Source organism: Dictyostelium purpureum (assembly GCF_000190715.1).
Source record: "Dictyostelium purpureum unplaced genomic scaffold DICPUscaffold_20, whole genome shotgun sequence".
NCBI lineage: Eukaryota > Evosea > Eumycetozoa > Dictyosteliales > Dictyosteliaceae > Dictyostelium > Dictyostelium purpureum.
The window spans coordinates 104,663-129,993 of record NW_003519357.1 but is presented as its reverse complement, the minus strand read 5'-3'; the positions used below and the strand labels follow the sequence as shown (position 1 = coordinate 129,993).

Here is a 25,331-nt window from a genome sequence, read left to right as displayed (position 1 = left end):
TTTTTATAATTTGGATGATAATTTATGTAAAATAATAATAATAATAATAACAAAGTATATAGATAATGATACCAAGTTCAATTTTAAATCAAAACAATAGAACTAATGAATTAATTAAACTTTATAAAGAAAATTATTATAATTCAAAAGGTATCGAATTAAGAACAAGCAACAATAGCGATAAAGATCTAGGGGTATTTTCAACAAGAAAATTTAAAAAAGGTGAAGAAATATTATCAAATATCGAACCATATGTCCACTCTGTTCCACAACATAATATTGTGTGCGACTATTGTTTAAAGAATAAAAATAATGAAAATTTAAATACAACAATTTCATTAAAGAGATGCACAGGTTGCAAGTTAATCTACTATTGTTCAATTGACTGTCAGAAGAAAGCATGGCCTATTCACAAGCACGAATGTAAAATACTTTTAGCTGCTGCACAAGAATCTTTACAAATAAACAAACCAATTAACACAAAATCAACAGTTATGCTTTTAAGAATTTTTATCAAAAGAATGTTAGAAATCCAAAATAGCAACCATATAGATAAAACTGGGCAATTTGAAATTATTGATTATTTATTAAACCGTAAATATTACCTTTTTAAAAAAAAAACTATAATAGTTATTAACAATATAACTTATTTCAATAGATAAAGAGGAAAGAGTCAATGACAATTATAAATCATTTTCAATGGGTATTTGCCAACAATTAAATGAAGATCCATCAAAAGCACCAATAGTTTTAGAATATTTATTAAAATTAGAACCAAACTGTATAACCATACCAAAATGTGAAGCTTCAACCATTGGTTTATATCCATTAATGGTCTTTTTTAATCACTCGTGAGTAATTTATTACCTATTGCTCCTTTTTTTTTTAAAAAATATTAATTTTATTATTTTTATTTTTTAGTTGTAAACCAAATTTATCTATTTTAAATAACAAAAAAGAATTAAAAATCATATGCAATAGAGATATAAACGAAAATGAAGAATTATTTATAAATTATAGTCCATCGATATGCTACAGCAACGAAAGAAGAGAAATGTTAAAACAATGTTTTTTTTTCGACTGCAAATGTGAATTGTGTTTGAAAGATGAATTAGAAAAATCAATGGACTTATATATTCTATGCAATAAGTGTAATAAAGGAAGAGTTAATATTTGGTATGATGAAAATAAAAATAGAATTGTAAAATGTTTAAATTGTTCAAGTGATCACAACGCTGATGAAATATTAAAAAAGAATTTAATTACAACAAAATTACAAAAATGCTTAGATCAATTTATAAATCAAAACTCTGAATTAAATATAGACGAATTCAAGTTATTACTAAATCAATATTGCAAACAATTCTACTATACAGATCCATTATTTTATGAAATTGTGAACAAAACCGATTTATTTTTCCAAGATTTTAATAAAGAAATAGAAACAAATCAAATGAAACATTACCATCAAAGATACCAGGCACTATTAAAACACCACTTTTTGGATACTCAAAATTTACAATACGAATACTGCCGTCAGTTAGTGGACTATTCAAATATATTAATTCAAATTGGTTATTTCAAAGAAGCTTTAGGAATTTTAAAATTATTAAATAAAACACTCAGTAAAATAAATTACTATGGTTTTAATCAAGAATATTTAATTTCAATGGAAAATGAACTCAGCTTTAATATTGATGCAAATTATTATCAACATCAATAAAAAAATATAAATAAATAAATTAATAAATAAATACCGCTAAAAAAAAAAATTAATTTAAAAAAAATTTTATTTCAAAAAAAAAAAATTTCATTTGTTTCATTTATTTTTATATTTATGTATATATAACCATAAATAATGTTTTTTATACCATTAATAATATCTAGTATTAAAATTTTCTTTTTTATAACACCATTGTTTTGTTTAATAGCATCTTCTTTTTTTCTTAATGTCGAATCAACTTTAAGTTTTTCTTTAGTTTTATTAATATGTCAATTAATATCGTTAATAATCCAATCATTTTTTATAAAGAGTGGTCTTGAAAATTGGAATTTATTAAAGTTTTTACTTGATATTCCAATTTTAGGATTATCTTTTTTTATATACCCCTATATACCAACCACAGCTATAGATATCTATTATTTTTGTTTTAAATATATATTCCCATTATTAGTTTTCTCTACCGAGGCATATCAAGGAGTATTATTAGTTGTCTTTAAAACTAGATCCATTAAAAACAATATCGCTTATGGATCATCAACAGACTACATATTTAAGTCATCACTATTAATAATATCATTCATATCATATATCACCTCAATTTATTTAATATATGAAATATTTTCATATAACGAAATTTCAACTTTAAATGCATGGTAAATATTAATTCTATAACAACAAAAAAAAAAAAACACCAAAGTTATTAATTATTTATTTTATAATATTTTAGTTTATTATCAAGTTTAGGTACTTTGATGATTTTATTAATACCATATATGACAGTAGTTGAAGAATCAATAATATCAGATATTTCATTAATCACTTTAATAATTTGTTTAAATTTATATTCATACTTTTTCCAATTCAACACACAAACATTAATTTGTTCAGTTAATATTTTTAAATCATTATCATATTTAATCACATTATTTTTAATATCATATCCATTAATAAATAGAGACAGCGATGATAATGTTGATGAAGATTCAGACTCTGTAAGATTCTTATATAAAAAAAAAACTGTTATATATTATTATATTTTAAATAACTAACTTTATTTCTTATTTAGATAATTTATAAATTAAAAAACAAATTTATTTCTATTGGTTTAGTAATTGGGTTAACCTATTTGCCATTGTCCATGGTTGGTGTTATTTCAAATAGTAATTTATTATTTAGGTATATTCAAGGTGTTGTTACAGTATTATTATATTTTGGTTTATTATCAAACAAGTCATTAGATGATTATGATGGATCCTTTAAATTTAAATATGATTAAAATAAAATAAAAATATAACAAAGAAAGTTATTTATTTTATATTTTTAAATTATTAAAATAAGTTTATAATCTTTTTTGGTGTAACTGTTATTTTTTAAAAAATGATTTTCTTTTTTTCTTTTTTTTTTTTCTTTTATTATTATTATCTTTCTTAAAAATATTTTTTTAAAAAATTTCCTATATTACACTTTGTTATTTATATTTTTTGATTATACTGTATTAGTTATTTAATAAAAAAAACTACTTGAGCTTGAGAAATTTTGATATGGTTGTGATGAAGCTAATGCTACTGAAAGTACAATAATGGCGACAATAACACCGACACAGAAGAAAACGACTGATAAAATACCTAAACCTCTAGCGAGTTTATTTGGTGATCTAAAGTACATACAACCAGCTAACCAGATGCATGAAATAAAGAACTAAAAATATTAAAAAAAAAAAGAGTGATGGTTAGAATTAAATTTCCTTTTAAATATTTTATAATCTTCTGGGATATCGGAGTTGCTGCTAAATATTTTTCCCTGTGAATGTGATTTTATTATGATTATGTAAAATACATACACCTAAAATAAAAATAATAACGGCACCAGTAGTATCTTTATTAGTTTGGTTGTGTGATTCACAACGTTTCTTTTCTACAACGATTGGTGGTGGTTGGTAAGCTGGTACTGTTTGGTAAACATAACCTGGTGGTGGAGCTTGAGCTACATATTGTTCACCATTTTGATAGATAATAGTTGGTTGTACATATTGTGGGTAATAAAATTGTTGTTGTTGGTATGGTTGTTGAATAGCTTGTGGAATAACAAGTTGTGGGTGTTGTAATGATTGTGGTTGTTGTACTTGTTGTTGTTGAACTTGTGGTTGTTGTTGTTCTGGTTGTTGTTGTTGTTGTTGTGAGATTAATGGGGTTTTTTCTTCAAAGGCCATTTTTTTATATAAAACAAAAAATATATTTAATGTGGGTGTTATAAAAAAAAATTAATATATGGAATAATAAAAAAAAAAAATTTTAAAAAAATAAAAAAAAATAAAAAAAAACAATTTAATAAAAAAAATTAAAAATTAAATAAAAAAAATTAAAAAAAAACAATTTTCAAAAAAATGAGTTAGGTTAAAAAATTACGAATTTTCCGTTTTTATAGGAAAATAATATTTTAATTAAATATGGACATGTGCTTGTGGTAAATGATTTTCTTCCTCTAAAAAGTTAACTTTTTCTGCACATTGACTCAGTTCTTCAAATGTTTAAATATTTTATTTTTTTTTAGATCTTTATGATGCAAAGAATTTACTTGATTGAGCTTCACAAAATATTTAAAGAGAGAATATATTATTGTCTTCATCAGCCATATTTATTAGTTAATTTATATTATTTAAAAAAAAATTTTAAAAAAAATTTGTTTAATCTTTTTGAATTAGTCTTTCATTTATTTTCCCTAACTTTTTATTTTTAATTAATTTAATAATAAAAATAATAATAATAAAATTAAATATGGTCGTGAATTATATCAAAAAGTAATAAAATAAGGGCACCTGTTGGAATTCTAATTAAAGAGGGTCGGATATTTGTGAATGAAAAATGGAAAATGGGAGATTTGATAGCACCGTCGAACAATGATTTAAAGCCTTCGTATCTTATAATTTTTTTAAAGCAATCCAGGGAAGACGAAAAAAATTCTTTTTTATCTTTGGTTGAAACACTATCCAGTTTACAAACTACCGATTGAATAAGCATTGTGTTACAAACTGTTTCAAATGGATATGAAACAATATGTGAAATAATGTTAACTATAAATGCAATGCTGAACCTTTTAATATTTTTATTATTATCTTTTTTTTCATTTTCTTTATTTTCAAAAACAAGAGATTTACCAATATCATAACCCCCAAAAAAAATTGAATTATATAAAAAATTGGGAATTATTGAATAACTGAATGCAGAGTAAAATGAGGTATTTTGATAAAATTTGAAAAAATCATTTATTTGGTTTCTATAAAATTTAAAATTACTTTTATAAAAAACTTTTTTTTGATCTTTAAACTCTTGTAAAATAAAAAATTTATGATAGGTGTAGCAACTATAGTAATGGATAGGGTGAACCAATAATGATGTAGTTATACCTGCCTCCCCACCAGATAGTATAAAAAAACCAAACTTATTTAAACCATTTTCAACCACATTGACCTTTGTGTGTTCTTTAAATACTTCATAAAAACCAAATTTTAAACCATAGACTGGTGAATATCTGGCAATATCCATTAAATTTTCACTCCATAGAACTTTAGCCGAAAAATTTTGAACAAGTGGTGATATGCCAGTAACAATTAATACAATATAACTTAAAAATGGTACATGATTTAATGTATTTGGTATCCAACATTGTGATGTTTCTAATGGACAAATCAATGTTTTAGATATGGTATAGGTAATACCGCCTTTAAAAAATACATTAAAAAATAATTTTGTATTAGAAATACCATCTTTATTATTATTATTATTATTATTGTTATTGTTATTATTATTATTATTATTGTTATTATTATTATTATTATTATTATTATTATTATTATTATTATTTTTATTTTTTTGATTTTTATAAATATTTATATTTTCATTTTTATTATTTATTATAAAATTATTATTCATAATTTTTTTTAATTACCAATTTTTTTTTAAAATAAAATGAAACAAAAAAAAAAACTTTTATTAAAAAAAAATAATACAAAACTTTTAATTTCAAAAAATGCATCATCACAAATCATAATACATAAACCTTTAATTTACAAAACCACTTCTTACACATAAAGGTTGCGTGTTTCGTCAGGTAAAAAAAAAAATTTAAAAATTAAAAATTTAAAAAAAAAAAGATATTTATATTTAGTTTTTTTTTTATTTTATTTATAATTAATAAGTTTATCATAAAAAAAAAATATATTAATTTTGATTATTTTCGTCTTGATGAATATTTGGTCTTTGTTCTCCATCTGTGCTAGTTTCTCTTTTTTCGATATTATTTGTATTATTTGTATTATTTGTATTGTTTTCGATGGTTGTATTATTATGATCATTATTTCTATTATTATCGTGATGTGGTAAAGAAATTGTAAAAGGTGTATTAATGTTATCTATATTTTCATTTTCATTAATTTGTTGAGGTGAAAGTAATATTTTTTGATTTGGTCGTTTATCTGGTGTTGCAGCTAATGGTGAGGTAACACTTGGAGATAAATATGAAATTTGAATGGTTTTTGAAAAATCTAAATTTATATTTGAAACTCTAGGTTTAAATTCTTGATTCGAAAGCATATTTACTTTTTTAAAGAATTTTATTGTAAAAGTACAATTTTTTGATTCTATTGGTTCGGGTTCACCATCGATTTGAAAAGCAGTTTCGATTTGATTCTTTGTATTTTCAGCTTGTGGAATATTTACTGTAATGGTAATTTCATCACCTTGGGACATTCTAATTGGTGATGAAATTGAACTTAAACATGAGCCTAAGTGAGGTAAACTTGTAACACCAATAATCTCCAATATTTGATCATCTATATATTGATTTTTAAATTTAATGTTCTTTTCTTCATTTTCACTATTATTATTATTATTTACATTGCCATCTATATTTTCATTTAAATCTTGAATTTCTTTATTACTATTATTTTGTTGTGTGGATCTTGGTGATATTGGAGATCTTGGTGATATTGGTTCATTATTATCTTTTAATTTTTTATTTGGACCCCATAAATCAACTCCACCAGCATAACTACCTAAATTTAAAATTATAATTCCTTCTATTGATTTATCGATTTTAATTTCTTTTTGACCAACTTTAATAGAAAGTACCTTTGAAAGTTTTACAAATGATTTTGTTACAAATTCTTCAAGACCAATCTTTGTATACCAAAGCTTATTAACGGTACGACCTGTAAATAATTGAGGATTAGCGTTTCTGGCCAAGTGAAAACCCAATGCAACTGTGGCATCTAAACCAATACTAAAATAGTTGTTCATTTCCAGAGACTTTATAATTGGTGGATCGACAGTATTATCTTGATAATCTACGCTCCAGGTATCCATTTGAATAATTCTGGCATTATTAATATTCTTTAAAATAGAATCGAGCTTTTCACCATCGTATCCTATTCCCCACCCTAAAGATCTTGCTAAATCATTGCCTGTGCCCAATGGGATAATTCCAATAGGTATCATTGGTAAATCATATTTTGTCATAACCTTAAATATCCAACCTACAGTACCATCTCCACCGCATACTAAAATTCTAAATCTGTTAATTTGCTCTGGATATCTTTCTATGTGCTCTCTTAACATTTGAAAAGTTGTTTCGGGGCCTTCCTTTATCAAATCTATTATTTGGAGTGGGTTTAAAAGGGAGGAGAGTTTTCTTATTAATACAGATCCAAATTGACCACCACTTTTTGAGTTTACAAATACAAATAATGCTTTTTCTGGTATATACTCTGGGTTTAATCTCCATTTTGCTATTGGTCTATTACCATAAGGTTTTGGTGATTCTGAAGAGGGCACTATTATAGTTGTTGTACTGTTATCTGTTGTAGTGCCACCTAAAGATGAGGTTGAAGAGGAGGCTGAAGCTGCATTATCTGGTAATTCACCATTATGAACAATTGCTTTATCACCAATATTCTCGTTTACTTCATATAATTCTATTGAGCCAGGAGGTAATATTATTTGTGAGTGTTTACCTAAATTACAAATTGGATTGTGCTTATCGAAACAAGAGCTATGAATATAATTATTACACCATAAACATTTATAATGGGCCAAAGAGAAAGTTTTTTCACAAACTAAATTACAAACTATACACCTCTTTTTATCATCCTTTAAATTTCCTTCTACCCAATGGTGGCTTGTAGATATATTATTATTATTACTACTACTATCTAATATTTGGTTTTTGCTGGTGCTATTATTATTTATTTTAAAAATTGGTGAATCTAAAGAATATGGTATTCTACAATTTTTATGAACTTTTTCTTGACAATGACTATGTGCAATATATCTACAATCTGAACATTGAACTGGCTCACCTGAAATTGTGAATGTACTTTCTTTACAATAGTTGCAAAACTTTAATATTGATTTTGATGTCTTGTGAAAATTATGTGGTCTATTGAAATATTTTAATTTTAATGATTTTATTTCGGCCTTATTTTTAATTTTTGATGGATTTGTTAATTCGTTCGTACTATTTTTAAGACTACCACCATTACTACTATCGTTGTCATTTAAATCCTCGTTTGTTCTATTACAATGGACCGTAACAAATGCTGTACAATGTGAATGAGAACTAAAATTACAATCTAAACATTGAAACCCTTGCGCGCAAATACCCCATAATAATGATCCACAATGATCACAAAATGTCTAAAAAATGAAAAAAAAAATGAAAAAAAATAAAATATAAATATTTCATTTTATTTGAATATTATTTTTATTATTGTTATTATTAAATATGATTATACATACTAATGACGTAAATGATTTAACTTTCCAATTGTGTGAAATATTTAAAGTATTCATTTCATTTACACAAATACTTTTATATGGTAAAGTATTATTATAATGATTTGCAGCTATTGTTTTTAATTTTGATTATTAATTATTTGATTATTTATGAAAAATGAATAAAATATCTTTTTTTTTTTAATGCTTGAATGATAACGGTTTGTTTAAAAAAAAAAAAAAAAAAAAAAATTTTAAAATTATTTTTTATTTTCAAAAAAACTTATCTTTTTTTTTTTTTTTTTTTTTTTACACATAGAAAAAAACAAACAAAATAAAACTACAGATTATAATAAATAATATATAATTAAAAAAACAATAGCAAATGTTATATTATTTAACACTTTTCTACACAAACAAAAATATAAAAAATAACAAAATATAAAAAAAAAAATTAAAAGTTTAAATTTTAAATTTTAATTAAAATTAAAATTAAAAAAAAAAAAAAAAAATCTGTTGTGTAATTGTGTTTATGTTTATTTGTTGTTATTTTTTGGGGGTATTTGTGTGTGCGTGTGTTTGATAAATAGAAAGTAAAGGAAACACCTCAGTAGCACGAAATATTATAATAATACTAATAAAATTTATATTTTATAACACCAAAAAAAGATAATGTGTTTTCATATTATTTAATTTTAAATTTTAATTAATTTATTTGTTATTATTCATAAATTTAATTTGGGTAAGTAAAATACTGCAAATTTAATTAAACCCAGGGGTTCAGAAATAAATGGTAATTACTTCTCAATAAATAAACTTTTTTTTTTTAAATATTTAAAAATACTAAAAAAATAAAACAACTCTTTTAATCAATTTAATTATCAATTCTAAGTTCATTTTTATATTTTATATAGAGCTAATTAAATTCTATATTTATAGTTTTTACAATTAATAATCTATTTATTATCTATAAACAATACATATTTATTTAAATAAAGATTTTAATATATTAAAATAACTTTTATTTGTATTCATTATTGACTTCTTTTCTTTTAATATTTTTTTTATTTTTATTATTTTTTTATTATTTTATTTATTCCCAATTCATAACTTGCTTAATAATTGGAATTGCAATGGATGCCATATGGGCATGTGCGATAACAGTGGGGTGACCATAACAACCAAAATCATCGGAACTATCTTGAATATTTGGCATATCTATATAGGTTCCATTAAAAATATTGGAAACGTTTTCGGTATAGGTACAAGTAACAGGATCACCTATCATTACACCACAAATAAAAAATAGTTTTGGTTGTGATGGTAAGTAACCCAATAAAACTGTTTTTAAAAATGAGATAAATGTGGATTCAAATTCTTGTTGGGTTGGGTATGGTGGGTCTGTATAATCATTTGAACCTAGAGCAATTACTAAAACATCTGGTACAAAATTTTTTGGATTCCATATACTGCTATTATCTGATAATGGTAGAATATATGGATATAAATCTGGTAACGTTTGTGTTGATGTTGGTGTTGAAGATCCATAATTCTTTATAACACCTTTACCCTCCCATGCTGCCATATTCATTTCACCTCCTAATTCATTTGCAATTACTGCAGCAAATGATCTATATAAAAAATCTTTGATTAATAACAATAATTAAATAATAATAAATGTAATTAGCTATAAAATACTAACACATCGACATTTTCGGTTGATTCTGTAAATGGACAAGGTGCTTTACCCATATCACCATAACCTGTAGCAATAGAGTCACCAATAAATTCAAACTTTCGACCAGTAGGTGGGCTATATTGGAAAAGTGTAAAGTTTGGATTATCTACTACAAAACCATAGAATCTGACTTCACCAAATTCGGCCTCGGTTCTTTTTGAAACTATTACTTTATAGATTTCTTTACTATCTAAATTGGTTGCAATTTTAATTTGTTGTTGTAGAGGTGGTGATAATGTTACATTAAAAGGTTGTTGATATAGGTCGCCATTAATATAAATATCGAACCAATTGGTTTGTTGAGAATTTAAAACTGCTGAAATTTCGCTAACACCCGTAATATTCATTATAATTTGGCAACCACTCCAGGCAAATGCGTAATATTCACCATTTGTTGATTGGGTGTTGTCAATTCTTCCTACATAATGTAATAATGGATTGGTTGGTAGAATTACAATTGCTGATGAAATATATAATATATTACAAAATAACAATATAAATATTATTAAAATTTGATTTTTTTTCATTTTAATATTTTAAAATAATTAAAAAAAATAAAAAAAAAAAAAATCTATAAAAACAATTCCACAAAAAAAAATCATTTTTCATAAAATTTTATTTTTTTTTCAATAAAACTAATCTATTCACAAAATATAATCCATTAAAACCTTAATTAAAAAAAATATAATAAATTTTCAAAAAATATACTTAAAAAAAGGTAGATGTAGTAATAAAATAAAATATTAAAAAAAAATTTAAAGAATAATAATAATTTTTTTTGTATTTTTCTTTCCAATATTTAATAAATATAATAATTTAACAAAGTGTCGGTAATAGAAAACAATTTTATTTATACCAACACCCCATATTTTTTTAAATCCTTAAAAATAAAAAAAAAAAATTTTGGGGTAAGATTTCATTATTTATTTTTATAAAAAACTAAATAAATCTTTAAAAATTAAGAATATCAATAAAACAAAAAAAAAAAAAAAAATATAAATTTAATTTCAACTTTATTTTATTATAATCATTTAACCAATAAAAAAAAATGCTTTTTTTTAAAAGTTTTTTAGTTTTCTTTATTATTATAAATATAGGTCTTTTTATATTAGCATCAGAATCAGATGATAGTTCCCTTAGAGGTTTTACCTGTACTAGCCCTGGCTCTGTTTGCTCCTTTATTGATTACTGTCCACCAGGATATAGCTGCATGGATAGAAATTACTTTAATAATACAAATAAATATACTGGTATTTGTAAACCATCAAAACAGAGGGGTGAACTATGCAACGGTGATGAAGAATGTGGATTTGGTTTAAGATGTGACTCATTAAAAAAAGGTGCTCCATTATATTGTTTAGGATTTAAATTTGCTGGTATTGGTGAAATGTGTTCAAGATCAGATGAGTGTATGGGGTATTTAAAATGTATTGAATCAAAATGTACAAATACAAAAACAGATGACTGTGGCGCTATGGACAACTGTCCAAGCCAACACTACTGCTCTGGAGGGGAATGTGATGTAGATTGTACCGATAATGTAGAAAGAATTTGTAAACCCTTTTCTGCCACTGGTGGGTACTGCAATTTTGGATATGAATGCAATATCAATGATACCTGTGTAAATCGTAAATGTATTAAAAAATACTCACTAAAAGAAGGCGAAAGATGCTCAGATTTTATGGATGCTTGCGAATCTGGTGAAGCTCTATTTGAATTAGATGAAAAACTAGATTCTATTTGTAAATGCACCAAACCCGGATCAATTACCAACAGTATTAAAAACTGCGTTACTGAAAATTGCCCTTTGAACTATTTTTGTGAAGGTAAAACAAACAAATGCTTGCCAGATTTTTCACAAACTGATGAATGTAAACGTCTTAGAACAGAAAGAGACCAATGCTATATCAATCACCATTGTGTATATATAAATACTCAACCCTATTTAGGAACATATTTTATGAAAGACTCCTGTCACTTTAAGAACTGTGAAAAAGAATCAATCAGCTATTTAAATCAATGTACAATGCGTTTTAATATCTGCAACAATTAATAAAACACACAAATATAACTTCAAAAATTAAAAAAATAAAATATTTTTTTTTATTTTTAAATATAAAAACAAACTATTATTGTTTTTATTTAACAACTATTTTATTTTATGGAATAAATAAAATATATATATATATTAAACTGGATGGTATAATTATTATTATTATTATTTTTTTTTTTTTTTGATTTATTTTATTTGTTTTTTTTTTTTTCTATATGAAAATATATTATTTATATATTATTAATTATATAATTAAACGTCATTTCCATAGCTATTAATACCGTAGCTTGGTGAAGAACGATATCTTGCTTCAGGAACACTAATACCGAGTCTACTAAAGTATTGATTTTTAAGATGATCTTGGGATTTAGCTTCAATGATTGGTTTTTGATAAGGCATAGCATCCATAGCAGAGGGACCCATATGTAGAATTGCTCTAGTAGATACCTCTACACCAGTTTCTGCTGCAGCTTTCTTTGCCTTTAACATTGAACCCGCACGGTAACCACCCAGACCTAAAAGAATAATAATAAGACCAGCGATTGAAAGACCTGAGAAGGCAGTAGTATTGATACCCATAATGAAATGAAGTGAGAATACAATATTGGTTAATGGAAGTCTGAGAGTATTAGCAATTGAGAAAACAGTTGCACCAGCATGCTTAATTACCAAAAGAATTAAAACGTTATAAATAATATTAATTGACATATATAAAATAATTAAAATATAGGCGTGGTGGCAATCATCGCATGGGGTTAAATCTGGATATTGAAGTGGGTATGGTGTACATGATCCTGGAATGGTTGTATTTGTAAAACCTGATGTGGTATTCCAAATTGGAAGAATACTGTCATGGCCGCCTAAACATAATGTACCATTTTTTAACTATAGCAAAATTAAATAAAAGCATTAAATTAGAATTAAGCAATCGTTTTACAATAAGATATTTTTATACTTACTGATGGAATAATATCTCTAAAGTGAATTGTAGCTGGTGGTGGTAACCAATTGTTAATTGGGAATAAAACTGTACCAATTAAAGATTGATAAAATGCATCCCAAAACTAAAATAAATAAAATTTTAAATTAATATTGTATTATTTAATTGTTATTATTATTATTATTATTATTAATATTATTATTATTATTATTATTATTATTTTTTACTTACTTGTAAATACCAAACATCCATATCTTCTACAGCTTTAAAACCAATATCCTTATAAACATTTGAAAGTGCACCAGGAACTACTGAAATTAAATAGAAAACATTCCAAAATGGTTTATTACCGCTATTACCACCGCCAACTAATGATGGAATTAATGAAACAATAACACCACCTACAATAACAGCTGCACCACCCATTTGAACTAATGAATAACGCTCTTTTAAAATTAAAAATGATGCAAGCATAGTGAATGGAATAATAGCTTGATTTAAAAGTTGTTGAAGTGGACCTGATGTTGAAATACCACCAATGACAACAAAATAACCTATAATAAAATATTAATTGTATCATTAGAATCATGTATGAACTATATATATATATATTGATTGATTGATTGATTGGGTTGATTATCTAATTGATTGTTTGATTTTAATTATTTACCTGAAACTGCATCTAATGCACCCATAATTGCAAATTTATAAGTTGGAAAAGCTCTAGTTTCTTTTGGAATATCATTTGTAAAAATGAATTTAAAAAGTACTACTGAAAAGAAAATTGGAACGTAACCATAATTTGTAAGTTGACTATATTAAAATTAAATATAAAATAATTAATATTGTTGTATTGATTTTTATTATTATTACTATTATTGTTTAAAAAACTACTTTAAAAAGAATGCATAATTTGAAAAAACGTTCATAACCTTTTTTAATAAAATACTGTTTACTACACCAGCACTAATATATAATACTACATATAATAAAATTTGAAGAGTGTCCTTTGTCATTGCCCCTCTAATTTTTTCTTTAATAAGTTCCAACTTTGATTTTTGCATTATTAAAATTGGTTTTGCGTCATCATCTTGAAATTCATCATCACCGTTTATTGATGATGTTAATAACGGTTGTTTCTCATCAGCTTTCCCCATTTTATATTTTATATTTTATTTATTTTGAATTTTTGGTTTTGGATCTATATTTTTTTTTTTTTTCGTTTTGCTGTGTATATTTTTATTATTATTATTTATTTATTTATGTTGCTGTTATTTGCTATTGTTGTTGTTTTTTTTTTTGTTTAGATTTGTTTAGATTTGTTATAACTATTTTACATTAAAAATAATAACAATTTTATTTTGTGTGGTTGTGTGTTTTTTTTTTTTGTTTTTTAAAATATTTAAAAAATAAAAAAAAGTTTTAAACCTACTAACTAAATAAATATTTATTTTTTTATTATGTAGTTATTATAATCCCCACAATAATATATTTTTTTTTACAGTTTGTTCTTTTTTTAAAAAAAAAAAAATTTGGGTTCTATAAAGAAAGAAAGAAAAGTAAAAAAAGAATTATTTATATAAAAAAAAAAAAACAAAAAAAAATAGAAAAAATTAAACGAAAAAGAAAATTGATTTTTTTTAATTTTTTTAAATTAATTTTTTTGTTTTTTTTTTTTTTTTTTTTTATAATTGGATTGGTTTTGAAATTACTGGTCGTAAAATAACCCAAAAAAAATAAAAAAAAAAAATAAAAAAAAAATATTCGAAAAAAACTTATAAAACATGTATATATATGTGTTGGTGGGTGCAAATGGTGAAAAATTGATCTTGATATTAATTTTTTGATTTGTTTAATAAAATTAATAAAATTTCAATTGTAATTGTGATTTAAAAAAAAAAAATAATAATTATGTGACAAAAAAAAAAAAAAAATTTGTGGGAGTATGAATAATTATCTGTTACCAGATAAATTTTATTTATTTTTATTTAAATATTCAATTTTGAAGTAAAAAAAAAAAAAAATTGGAATTTAAAAAATTGTTAATATGGTTAATGACAATATAAATATAAATATTTTTTTGGTGATTAAAGTATAATAAGATTTTATATTTTGGATGGTGTTAAAAAACACCTTTTTTGTAAATTTTTTTAAAAAAAGCAAATCTGCTAAGGTTATACAAATTGGGGGATATAGATAATAAAAAATATTTAAGAGTTGAAACCGTATAAAGTTCTACCTTGTCTCTTGAGGGCATAGACGACGTCCATAGCGGTAACGGTACGACGACCTGCATGTTCAGTGTAGGCAACTGAATCACGAATGACATTGGTTAAGAAAGTACGTAAGACGTTTCTGGTTTCTTCGTAAATTGGGAATGAAATACGTTTGACACCACCTCTACGAGCTAAACGACGAATGGCTGGTTTGGTAATACCGTTAATGTGTTCTTTTTGGGCTTTCTTATGACGTTTGGCACCAACTTTACCACCGACTTTACCACCAGTTTTACCACCTCTTGATTGAGCACTTGACATTTTTGATTATGATTTTGTTTTGAAATTAAATAATATAGAAAGAATAATGTTTAAATATATAATTTAAAAATATTTAAACTGTTTATGATGAAAATATAAATTTTATATGAATAAAAAAAAAGAAATAATTAATATTACTATTTATTAATTGATGTTTAGTTTATAAAAAAAAATAAAATAAAATTTTACCCTTAAGAATGAGTTTTTTTAAAAAAATAGTTATTAATAATAATAAAAATTAATTAGTGGAAATATTTAAATGAGAAAAAAATTAAAAAAAAATAGAAAAAAAATTAAAAAAAATAGAAAAAAATTAAAAAATAATTAAAATTTTTAAATTTAAAAATTGGCGCATCCATTTTTAAAAAAATTACACATAAATCCGTGTTAAAAAAATTATTTTTGAGGGGGCTTCACTTAACGGTAAAATTTTTTTTAAAAAAACTCTTTAAAACAAATATTCATTCCAAAAAAATTTAAAAAAAAATAAGTAAATAAAAAATACAGTTAAATATGAACATATATTTTCAAATCTCGTTTGATTTTTTTTTGATATGAGAAAAAAAAAAAAAAAAAAAAAAAAAAAAAAAAAAAAAAAAAAAAAAATTTTTAATGTTTAAACTATAATTAAATAAATGAGGAAATTATAAAAATAGAAATTTTAAAGTTGGTTATTTGTTTATATATAAATAGATATTTTATTTCTTTTTTTTTTCCTTTTTTTTTTTATAAAAAAAATATTTTTTCAAATAAATTTTTTTTTTTTTTAAATTATTTATATTTATTTTATATATTAAAAAATAATTATGGATATTAACGATATTTTATTTTTTAAAGTATTTAGAAATATTATCATTTTAAAAAATATATACAGATTTATCAGAATTCATAATAAAATTATTCAAATAAATGAAGATGTGTCAACTATTACATTCAATCATTATACTTTAAAGAATTTTAAATTTAGGGATCAATTATATAAATGTAGAGTTGGAGCTGAAGTCAGAATAGAGGACCTCTATCTGGATAATGAAAAAAGAGGTTATTATTTCGACAATTCAGAAGATAAGGATTTTTTTAATATTTTATTGACAAAGGATGAAGAATCGTTACCAGTCGGTTTAATTCCGGAATCAGTTACAGATTTAACTTGGAGACATAGACAGGATCTATTGGATATGGGAGTACTACCAAGAAATATTAAAACTCTCACAATAGCAAATTATTTTGGTAGAAACAAAAATATACCTAGTAACAAAATACCAAACCACGTTCAGAATTTTCGAACTGAAAATACGTCAGTTTTTTACGAATTACCATATGGTTTAAGAGCTTTGTCTTTACTAGGTAGATTTAATCAAGCTTTAGAAGAATTACCAACCAAATTACAATACCTTGAATTGGGTTATAGTTTTTCAAATTCTATTAATCACTTATTACCAAATTTAAAAAATCTAAAGACATTAATTTTAGGTAAAAGTTATAAGCAAATTATAAAAAAGGGTGATTTGGTAGATTCTATTCAAGTTCTTTCTATATGTTGTAGTTTTGAAGAAGGGTCATTACCAAAGTCTCTAAGGGTCTTGGAAATAGATTCAAATGGTTTCTCAGTTGCTTCCTTGTTACCAGATTCAATCAAATGTTTAATTTTCAAAAATGATGTAAATGAAAAATTCAACAATAAAGATTTGCCAGAATCAATCGAATATCTTGGTTTTTATGGCCGAAAAGATTTTTCAGAAGGATTTTCATTCATACCACGAAGTTGCAAAGAGTTGGTTTTTGGTGATTCTTTCAATACAGATTTTAGAGACATGGACCATTACAACTTACCAAAACTTACTCATATAATATTTGGTAAGAATTTTAATCAAGATATACCTATATTTATATTACCTCCAACAATCAAATACATCGAGTTTAGAAACGATTATAAAATGTATAAAATTTCAAATATGCCAGGAGTTCAAATAAAAAAAAATATTATTCAAACCGAACAAAATTTAATACATCATCTAGATTTTTTAAAAAAATTTATAGATAGCCCAACAGTATTTAATAATTATATTTTAAGTTAATATTTAAATAAAATTTTATTAAACAAAAAAGTTTTATGTTTCTTTTTTTTTATTCTTGTTTTTTTTTTATTATTAAAAGAAAATTATAAAAATAATGATAAGGCTTAATAGGTTTGAATATTTGATAGTATTTGAGGCAGATATTATATCAATAGATTCATTTGATGAAAGTGTTGAGGATGAGGAAGATGTTGGGTTTGGGGTTCCACTACCACTATTTCCACCATTATTGCTATTACTGCCACTGTTATTTCCACTACTACTGTTATTACTATTACCACTGCTACTACTGTTATTACTATTGCCACTGCTACTAGTAGTATCACTTGATGTTATACCATTATTATTGCCTGTGGAGCTTGGGTTAGAGGATGCAGAGCAATCAGATTTTAATTGAAAGCCTTTATTACATTTACAAATACCTGTTATAAAATCACATACACCATTATTGGAACATTCAAAAGGTGAACCAGGACAATGGACATAATGATAAAATAATGAATCTGATGTATTTGATATAGAGTTAATTGATACGGTTACAGGGATTCTAGAGGGCCAGATTAATATATCTGATGTAAAGCTACAGGTTATTTGGGTAAAGCTTGATGAATCAACATTACATGGAATATTATTGGAAATAAAAATATTTACCAATGATTTGGTGGGAATAAAGTTTTTCCCAGTAATAGTAATTGAAAAACTGTTTAAAGCTGAAAAGAAACCTTGTGGAGTAATTGATGATATGGTTGGTTGGATATAGCTCATTTTATAATCTGGGCTTTTAACAGAGCTTTCATTGGGATCATTTGGGTTGGTCGATTCGGAGGTTATACTAAAAGTACCAGAGCCACTAGGAATGCCACAAATCACTTTGTTACCACTTTTAAAGTCACATTTGGTTAATTTGGTATTGTCATTTAAATAAAATTTTGAACCTAAATAAAGACCGCTAATTGTAACATCACCTCCGCTTGTTGATGGTAATGGTAAAATTTCATTAATGATTGGTTTTAGATTGATAAACTTGTTTACACTTTTTCCATTAATTGTCAAGGTGATTACTGTGCTAATAAAATCTTGTGGTAATTTTAGCTCGATATATTCAAAGTTTAAAGATACAACACTAGAGGCTAAGGAGTTTGCAGGATTTCCATAAGATATGGATAAAAGGTCAGAGTCCAAAGGGTTTAAAAAGTTTGAGCCCATTAGTCTCAATTGACCATTATTGTCACTTGGTTGTAAGAAGGATGTTATGATTGGATCTTGATAGGTGTAGCTGACCGAGGATGAGATTGAATAGCTTGTTTGAAGGGATAATATTGTTGTTTTTACAATTCTATTTGGTGTGTTATAAATAATTTGAGTGGCTGAGTTGATGGTACCTGTTTGACCACTTGTTAGTTCACCATTGATGATTTTAATTGATGCTAGTTGCTCACAATTGAAAAAGTAGCCATTTATTGTTATTTTAGATTGACTTGTAGGAATTGATGTTGGGTTTATTGATGTGACAATTGGATTTAGTTTTATTGGTACTTTGTTGGAGTTTTGATATAAATCGATGATTGTAAAATCACCATTTACAGCATTTTCTGGGAGCGCACACGTTATATGGCTAATATTACAGGAACAAAAGCTTTTAATATCCATTTCGTTTAATCTAATAGTAGTTTGGTATTCAAATTCCATAATATTATCTCCAGCGATAGTAACGGTGTTATCTTGCTGGATATATTGACCATTTAATGATTGAGCTAAATATTTAAATTTATTTGAAGAGGTGGACAGGGTGCCAACAGAAACAGAGACAGAGTATCCAGATGAAGGTTGTGGATATCCTAAGTTTGGCAAATCATATTTGAAATTACATTTGATGGTTTTTGCATCTATAACGACGACATTTTCGCATGGATGAGCTTCGATAGAAACAGATGTATCGGATTGTCTAAAATGGTCACCAGATATTGTAATAAAGCCCGGTCTTTTATATGGTAAACCTGTAACACTTGTGATTACTGGATAGGCTTGTGAACAATCTGACAAACCATAGCCTTCGTAGCAATTACAAACCATAGATAAACAATCACCATTGCCACTGCAATCATTTTCGCAAACAGACTTGTATGTATAAGCATTTAATGGTAAGCCAGCACTAGATGGGACCAAGAGTTTATTAATTTTTCCAGTTTTTAAAATATTTAAACCATTTACAAATGTTGATGTTGGTAAATTTAAGTTGAAAATCTGTTGATTGTTACCATTTAGGTCCATTGAAAGAATGAATTTGTTTGAAGATGAATCCATTGCAGAAAAAAACAATTGGCCTTGTACTAAATCAATGGCAGAATTATCGCAGCTTGTCAATGTTGTGTCAGTAATTTTAACCGACTTTACTATGTTTACATTGGTTTTTGTATAGCTAATTACTTCAAGTGATAGGCTTTGGGCGCCATTAGGCTTACTGCATAGATAGATTATTTGATTGGTATTATCGAGTGAACCAGTAAATCTACTTGAGCCGTCATTAATCTGACTGATTAGCTTAATAGCTTTTGCATCGAATAAATAAAATGAGCTATCCGTACTAAATAATAATAATAAATTATTGTTATCTGATAATCTTTTTTTTTTTTTTTTTTTTAAATTAATATTAAAGATATAATTTATATTTTAATTGTTATTAATAGGTCTTGAATACTTACAGCATATAAACTGTTTTTGATAAAAGAAGATTTCCAGTTGAATCAGCGAACCCTGAAAGAGGAGCTGGGATATGACCTATTTCTGATTTACCATTTGTGAAGCCTTGGTGGTTATAGAAAAACTTTGTGCCACAAATAACACCAGACGCCTTGGTATCGATATTGATTGGAAAAGTAAATCTAGTATTTTCTTGAAGAGATGGTTTTAGTTGGTATATATAGTAATAGTTATTTATGTAGACAAGACCTCTTTGTGGGCTAATGACAGAAAGAATTGGTTGCACATCATATCGACCATTTTCAAATAGGAACGAAGAGGCTAACACTGGTATTTGGTTATTATCTGCTGGGACAGACAAATTAATATCCCCATAGGTAATATGAGTTCTATTTACAAAATAGATTGATTGATAGTCTGGTGAAAGAACTGTTTTTTCATTTGAATAGATTCCAGATGGTGAAACATCGACTAGACTAAAATTAAATTGTATTCTTTGTGCATTTGGATTTATAATAAAATTTGAAACAATGAAAAATAAAAATAAAAATTTCATTTTTTTTTAAATTTTTTTTGTTGAAAAAAAAAAAAAATATTTTAAAAATGCCATATTTATTTGATCAAAAAATAATAAATTACAAAGTTGGAAAAAATATCTGTATAGATATAAAATTACAAAGTTGGCAAAAAAACATCCTTATGAATATTTTAAAAAACTGGTAATTTTATTTCCCTATCTGATCCGATTTTTTTAAAAAAAAAAAAAATAAAAAAAAAATAAAAAAAAAATAAAAAAAAAATTATTTTTGATTAGTTATAACTTGGTTATATTATTAAAAAAAATAATTTTTATTTTGTTTTTTTTTTTTTTTTTTTTTTTTTTTTAAATTTTTTTTTTTAAAATTTTTTTTTTAATTTTTTTTTTTTAATATTGTATATTCGTATATTATTTTTAAGCACACAATTAATCAAACTATTAATATCTGTTTAAATTTAATTTTGTTTTTTATATTTTTATAAATAATAATAATAATAAAAAATTATAATTTTTAATATTTAAAAACAATAATTTTTTTTTTTTAATTTTTTTTTATTTTTTTATTTTTTATTTTTTTAAAAAAATTATTACCACACAACACATAGAAATATAATAAAATGCCAGAAGAAGAAAGCGAATATCTCTTTAAAAGTAAATATTTAATTGGTTTTCATTTATAATCATTTATAATTTAATAACTTTTTTTTTAAAAAATAAATAATAGTTGTTATTATTGGTGATTCAGCAGTAGGTAAATCCAATTTATTAAATAGATTTACAAGAAATGAGTTTACAGAAAAAACAAAAGCAACTATTGGTGTAGATTTTGGAACCAAAAGTATAGAAATTGATAATAAAATAATTACAGCACAATGTTGGGATACAGCAGGTCAAGAACGTTTTCGTGCAGTAACAAGTGGATATTATCGTGGTGCAGTTGGTGCCATGATTGTTTATGATATCACATCAAAGATTAGTTTTAAGAATGTCACACGTTGGTTAAACGAATTAAGAGAAATGGCTGAATCAGATATTCTTATCATGATGGTTGGTAATAAATCCGATTTAGAAATGTCAAGAGAAGTACCAACTAAAGAGGCTAAAGCTTTTGCTGAATCAAATAAAATATCTTTCTTGGAAACCTCTGCCCTCAACTCTACCAATGTAAATCAAGCCTTTGAAACCCTTTTAACTGATATTTTCAACTTGGTATCTTCAAAGAAACCTGTTGTTGTTGACGATGTTCAAAATTGGTTAGTTCCAAACCAAGGTAAAAAATTAACTCCTCTTTCTGATCCAGCTCCACAATTAACAACTACTACCGCATCAACTCATCAACAAAAGAAAGGTGGTTGTTGTTAAAACCAATAATAATAATAATAATAATACAATATATATATCTATTTATTTTTAACAGTTAAATTATTTAAATAATCATTAGTATCAGATCTACCAATCTTGTTTTTTTTAAATAAAAAGACACTGCAAACAAAAAACATGTTATAATATAATAAAATAATAATAAACAAAAAAAATAAAAAAAAAAAAAATAAAAAAAATAATGATCAAAAAAAATTATATAAATTATATTTTTTTTTTTTTAAATATTAATTTATATAACAATTGAAATATAAAAAAAAAGAGCTATTAATAAAGCTTTATTTATTTATTTATTTATTTATTTAAATTAAAAAAATTTTTTTAATTTTTTTTTTTTTTTAATTAAAAACGAATCTTTTTTTTCGTTTTTTTTTTTTTATAAAAATTAATTATATTTAATTTTTTTTTTGTTTGGTTTAAAATAACTTATATAAATAAAATAAAATAAAATAAAATAAAACACAATGAAATCAAATAAAGATTTATTAGATTTAGAAAAAAATGATATTACAAAGAATGACATTAATTCAAAGTTTTTACTAAACAGTCCAAATAGTTTAGATAACAACAGTACCAGAGCCAAACCTAATTTTACAAGAATAGAAAGTTCAGTTTTAAGTAGAGTTAAAGATTTTCTACCAAAGTTAAAAGAAGCAAATAATGAATTAAAAAAGAAAATGGATAATAATGAAGATGTTAATATAGAGAATATAAAAGAAGGTGATGAATATATCCAAATGGTAATTATAAATTAATATAAAGAGTATTTAAATATCAAGTATCTAATGTTTTTTATTATATACATGTAGAATTTGGCATTGGGCATTTTGGAGCAAAAAGAAGAATTGAACGAAAATAATATAAAAATCAATCCAAATGCAAATAAAAATAAATCAATTGTAGAATTAAATAGTAATAATAATATAAATAAAACTGAGGGTGAAAAAGAAAAAGAAATTTTAAATTGTACAGATAATAATAATAATAATAATAATATTTTAGAAATTTTAAATCAACCAACATCAGTATTGGATAATTTTATTTTAAATAGTGATGAATCAGATGAAGAGAATGGTGAAAATGAAGTTTTAGAGCCAATAGAAGTAAATTATTAAAATTAATAAAATTTTTTTTAAACATAATAAAATAAAATAAAAACAAATAGATAGTTTATTAAATTAATAATCTATTGTTATAGCAAATAAATTATTTTATATTTTATTCTTTTTTATTTTCATTATTATTATTATTATTATTGTTATTATTATTATTATTATTATTTTCTACATTTGTGGTTGATTCTGTATTATTATTATTTTCTATCTCTGTTTCTTGTTTATCTAAAACTTCTAACATTTCTTTAAAATCTTTTTCAGTTAAATAAAGGAATTTGTTACAATAGATACATTTTAATTCATTGTGGTTGTGTTTTTCTAAATGTTTAATTTCATCTTTTCCAAGTGATAATAATCTGTCTTTGAAGGATTTTAAGGTACAACGGCAATAAAAGTCTATAAATGTAGTTCCAATAACTTCGAATGGTTCATTATTGGTTATGGTTGAAAGAATTTCTTTTAATGATTTCTTTTCACTTAAAAATAAATCAGCAATGGAACGATTACTTTCAATAGCTTCTTTTAAACGCTCTAATTCACTGTTTGGTGTTGATGGTAATGTTTGAATTATTAAACCGCCATTAAACTCGATACTATTAGTATCACTTGGTGTTTCGGTTGCCATGGTTGATCCTTGGTCTAATTCTAATTGTTGGGATTTTTGAGTCTCTTTATTTGGGTATGCAAAACTTTCTAATTTAATATAAGTTGGAATTTGTTCAGATTGATCGAAATAATGCTGAAACTCTTTGGTAATAGTTAAATCCTTATCTTTAATTTCTACATAACTTTGAATTGGTTTTAAATGACCATATAATACTTTAGAAAATTGAAATACACCATTTCTTTTAATTTCTTCATTTGGCATTTCCAATCTTGGTGTATCACCATTAATTAAAAATCCTCTAACTTCACCAACTTGAATGGCTTGTGCATAAATATGCTAAATAAATAAATAAATAAATTAATAAATAAATATTGTTTTTAATCATTTTTATTGTTTTTTATATTTACAGTTGGATTAATATCGGAGATTAATTGTGCTGAAATTCTTTCTTCATCAGATAAAAATGATGCGCACATTGAAACACCTGACATAACCTTTCCTAATAATTGAGTATCTGATGTTGTAAGTTTATGTTTGGTTTGTGCTGTATTTGCTGTTTTTGTTAAATTAATAATTGAAAATCTAAATTTTTCGTTGTGTGCTGTTAAAACTTGATCTCTAGTTCTCTAAATAACAATTTATATAATATTAATATATATAATATACTTTAAATGAGTTTTGTTTTGATCTGTTCTATATGTACCTTATATTCTTCAACTTTTGCTGATTTTTCATTAGAGCTATTTTGGGTATAGTTTCTTGTTCTAATATTTAAAGAAACAGTTTGTTTTAAAGTATTGTTTAAAATTAAAATACTTTGATTATTTGAAATAAATGCATTTTTTAAATAATTCATCTTTATTCAAATATATATTTAATTTGTAAAATTTAAATTTAAAAAAAAATAAAACAAATAAAAAAAAAAAAAAAAAAATGAAAAATGAAAATTTTAAAAAAAAAAAAAAAAAAAAAAAAAAAAAAAATTTAAGGGTGGATTTTTTTTTTTTGGGAAAAACAAATTCAAAAAAAAAACAATTTCTTTTAAAAGTTTTAAAAAAAAGGTTTACCTTTTTTTTTTTTTTTGGTTTTATTTTTAAATTTTAAATTTTTTTTATAATAAAAATTAAAAAAAAATTCCCAAAAAAAAAAACAAAA

At 24.0% G+C, this 25,331-nt stretch overlaps 14 protein-coding genes across 14 annotated transcripts in view; 6 read left to right on the top strand and 8 right to left on the bottom strand.

Moving 5' to 3' along the window:
- Positions 1 to 65: 65 nt before the first annotated feature.
- DICPUDRAFT_147973 (uncharacterized protein) lies at positions 66 to 1,723 on the top strand (the record flags this gene model as incomplete). Its single annotated transcript, XM_003284168.1, has 3 exons — positions 66 to 594; positions 659 to 851; positions 922 to 1,723. The coding sequence occupies 3 exons, from the start codon at positions 66 to 68 to the stop codon at positions 1,721 to 1,723; spliced, it is 1,524 nt and encodes a 507-aa protein (XP_003284216.1).
- A 135-nt stretch (positions 1,724 to 1,858) lies between these two features.
- Positions 1,859 to 2,999, top strand: DICPUDRAFT_75179 (uncharacterized protein; the record flags this gene model as incomplete). Its single annotated transcript, XM_003284167.1, has 3 exons — positions 1,859 to 2,376; positions 2,451 to 2,715; positions 2,790 to 2,999. The coding sequence occupies 3 exons, from the start codon at positions 1,859 to 1,861 to the stop codon at positions 2,997 to 2,999; spliced, it is 993 nt and encodes a 330-aa protein (XP_003284215.1).
- A 46-nt stretch (positions 3,000 to 3,045) lies between these two features.
- DICPUDRAFT_93629 (uncharacterized protein) lies at positions 3,046 to 3,946 on the bottom strand. Its single transcript, XM_003284143.1, has 2 exons — positions 3,564 to 3,946; positions 3,046 to 3,421 (listed from the first exon to the last, which is right to left on the bottom strand). Exons 1-2 carry the CDS (start codon positions 3,930 to 3,932, stop codon positions 3,227 to 3,229), a joined length of 564 nt encoding a protein of 187 aa, XP_003284191.1. The 5' UTR covers positions 3,933 to 3,946; the 3' UTR covers positions 3,046 to 3,226.
- A 644-nt stretch (positions 3,947 to 4,590) lies between these two features.
- DICPUDRAFT_19937 (uncharacterized protein) lies at positions 4,591 to 5,283 on the bottom strand (the record flags this gene model as incomplete). Its single annotated transcript, XM_003284142.1, has 1 exon — positions 4,591 to 5,283. A coding segment is annotated over one exon (693 nt), but the record flags the coding sequence as incomplete, so codon positions are not given.
- A 657-nt stretch (positions 5,284 to 5,940) lies between these two features.
- DICPUDRAFT_147968 (uncharacterized protein) lies at positions 5,941 to 8,568 on the bottom strand (the record flags this gene model as incomplete). The annotated part of the gene is made up of 2 exons (XM_003284141.1): positions 5,941 to 8,412; positions 8,515 to 8,568. The coding sequence occupies 2 exons, from the start codon at positions 8,566 to 8,568 to the stop codon at positions 5,941 to 5,943; spliced, it is 2,526 nt and encodes an 841-aa protein (XP_003284189.1).
- A 1,015-nt stretch (positions 8,569 to 9,583) lies between these two features.
- Positions 9,584 to 10,755, bottom strand: DICPUDRAFT_27230 (uncharacterized protein; the record flags this gene model as incomplete). Its single annotated transcript, XM_003284140.1, has 2 exons — positions 9,584 to 10,121; positions 10,193 to 10,755. 2 exons carry the CDS (start codon positions 10,753 to 10,755, stop codon positions 9,584 to 9,586), a joined length of 1,101 nt encoding a protein of 366 aa, XP_003284188.1.
- A 662-nt stretch (positions 10,756 to 11,417) lies between these two features.
- Positions 11,418 to 12,251, top strand: DICPUDRAFT_19388 (uncharacterized protein; the record flags this gene model as incomplete). The annotated part of the gene is made up of 1 exon (XM_003284166.1): positions 11,418 to 12,251. A coding segment is annotated over one exon (834 nt), but the record flags the coding sequence as incomplete, so codon positions are not given.
- Positions 12,252 to 12,464: 213 nt separating this feature from the next.
- Positions 12,465 to 14,782, bottom strand: DICPUDRAFT_52756 (uncharacterized protein). Its single transcript, XM_003284139.1, has 5 exons — positions 14,116 to 14,782; positions 13,892 to 14,034; positions 13,453 to 13,775; positions 13,241 to 13,345; positions 12,465 to 13,166 (listed from the first exon to the last, which is right to left on the bottom strand). The coding sequence occupies exons 1-5, from the start codon at positions 14,376 to 14,378 to the stop codon at positions 12,534 to 12,536; spliced, it is 1,467 nt and encodes a 488-aa protein (XP_003284187.1). The 5' UTR covers positions 14,379 to 14,782; the 3' UTR covers positions 12,465 to 12,533.
- Positions 14,783 to 15,440: 658 nt separating this feature from the next.
- On the bottom strand, positions 15,441 to 15,722 carry DICPUDRAFT_13462 (uncharacterized protein; the record flags this gene model as incomplete). Its single annotated transcript, XM_003284138.1, has 1 exon — positions 15,441 to 15,722. A coding segment is annotated over one exon (282 nt), but the record flags the coding sequence as incomplete, so codon positions are not given.
- Positions 15,723 to 16,564: 842 nt separating this feature from the next.
- DICPUDRAFT_147963 (uncharacterized protein) lies at positions 16,565 to 17,836 on the top strand (the record flags this gene model as incomplete). Its single annotated transcript, XM_003284165.1, has 1 exon — positions 16,565 to 17,836. One exon carries the CDS (start codon positions 16,565 to 16,567, stop codon positions 17,834 to 17,836), a length of 1,272 nt encoding a protein of 423 aa, XP_003284213.1.
- Positions 17,837 to 17,908: 72 nt separating this feature from the next.
- On the bottom strand, positions 17,909 to 21,092 carry DICPUDRAFT_75170 (uncharacterized protein; the record flags this gene model as incomplete). Its single annotated transcript, XM_003284137.1, has 2 exons — positions 17,909 to 20,420; positions 20,539 to 21,092. The coding sequence occupies 2 exons, from the start codon at positions 21,090 to 21,092 to the stop codon at positions 17,909 to 17,911; spliced, it is 3,066 nt and encodes a 1,021-aa protein (XP_003284185.1).
- A 599-nt stretch (positions 21,093 to 21,691) lies between these two features.
- On the top strand, positions 21,692 to 22,601 carry rab11C (Rab GTPase; the record flags this gene model as incomplete). The annotated part of the gene is made up of 2 exons (XM_003284164.1): positions 21,692 to 21,725; positions 21,799 to 22,601. 2 exons carry the CDS (start codon positions 21,692 to 21,694, stop codon positions 22,434 to 22,436), a joined length of 672 nt encoding a protein of 223 aa, XP_003284212.1. The 3' UTR covers positions 22,437 to 22,601.
- A 317-nt stretch (positions 22,602 to 22,918) lies between these two features.
- On the top strand, positions 22,919 to 23,569 carry DICPUDRAFT_147960 (uncharacterized protein; the record flags this gene model as incomplete). Its single annotated transcript, XM_003284163.1, has 2 exons — positions 22,919 to 23,194; positions 23,264 to 23,569. 2 exons carry the CDS (start codon positions 22,919 to 22,921, stop codon positions 23,567 to 23,569), a joined length of 582 nt encoding a protein of 193 aa, XP_003284211.1.
- A 103-nt stretch (positions 23,570 to 23,672) lies between these two features.
- Positions 23,673 to 25,331, bottom strand: part of DICPUDRAFT_96603 (uncharacterized protein) — a gene marked incomplete at its 3' end in the record, with an annotated part of 3,685 nt that continues 2,026 nt past the window's right edge. Inside the window, exons 3-5 of the mRNA XM_003284136.1 lie at positions 24,880 to 25,032; positions 24,584 to 24,802; positions 23,673 to 24,512 (exon numbers count right to left, since the gene is read on the bottom strand). Of these exons, the coding sequence (XP_003284184.1) occupies positions 23,673 to 24,512; positions 24,584 to 24,802; positions 24,880 to 25,032 (1,212 nt within the window). The remainder of the gene's footprint in view (positions 24,513 to 24,583; positions 24,803 to 24,879; positions 25,033 to 25,331) is intronic.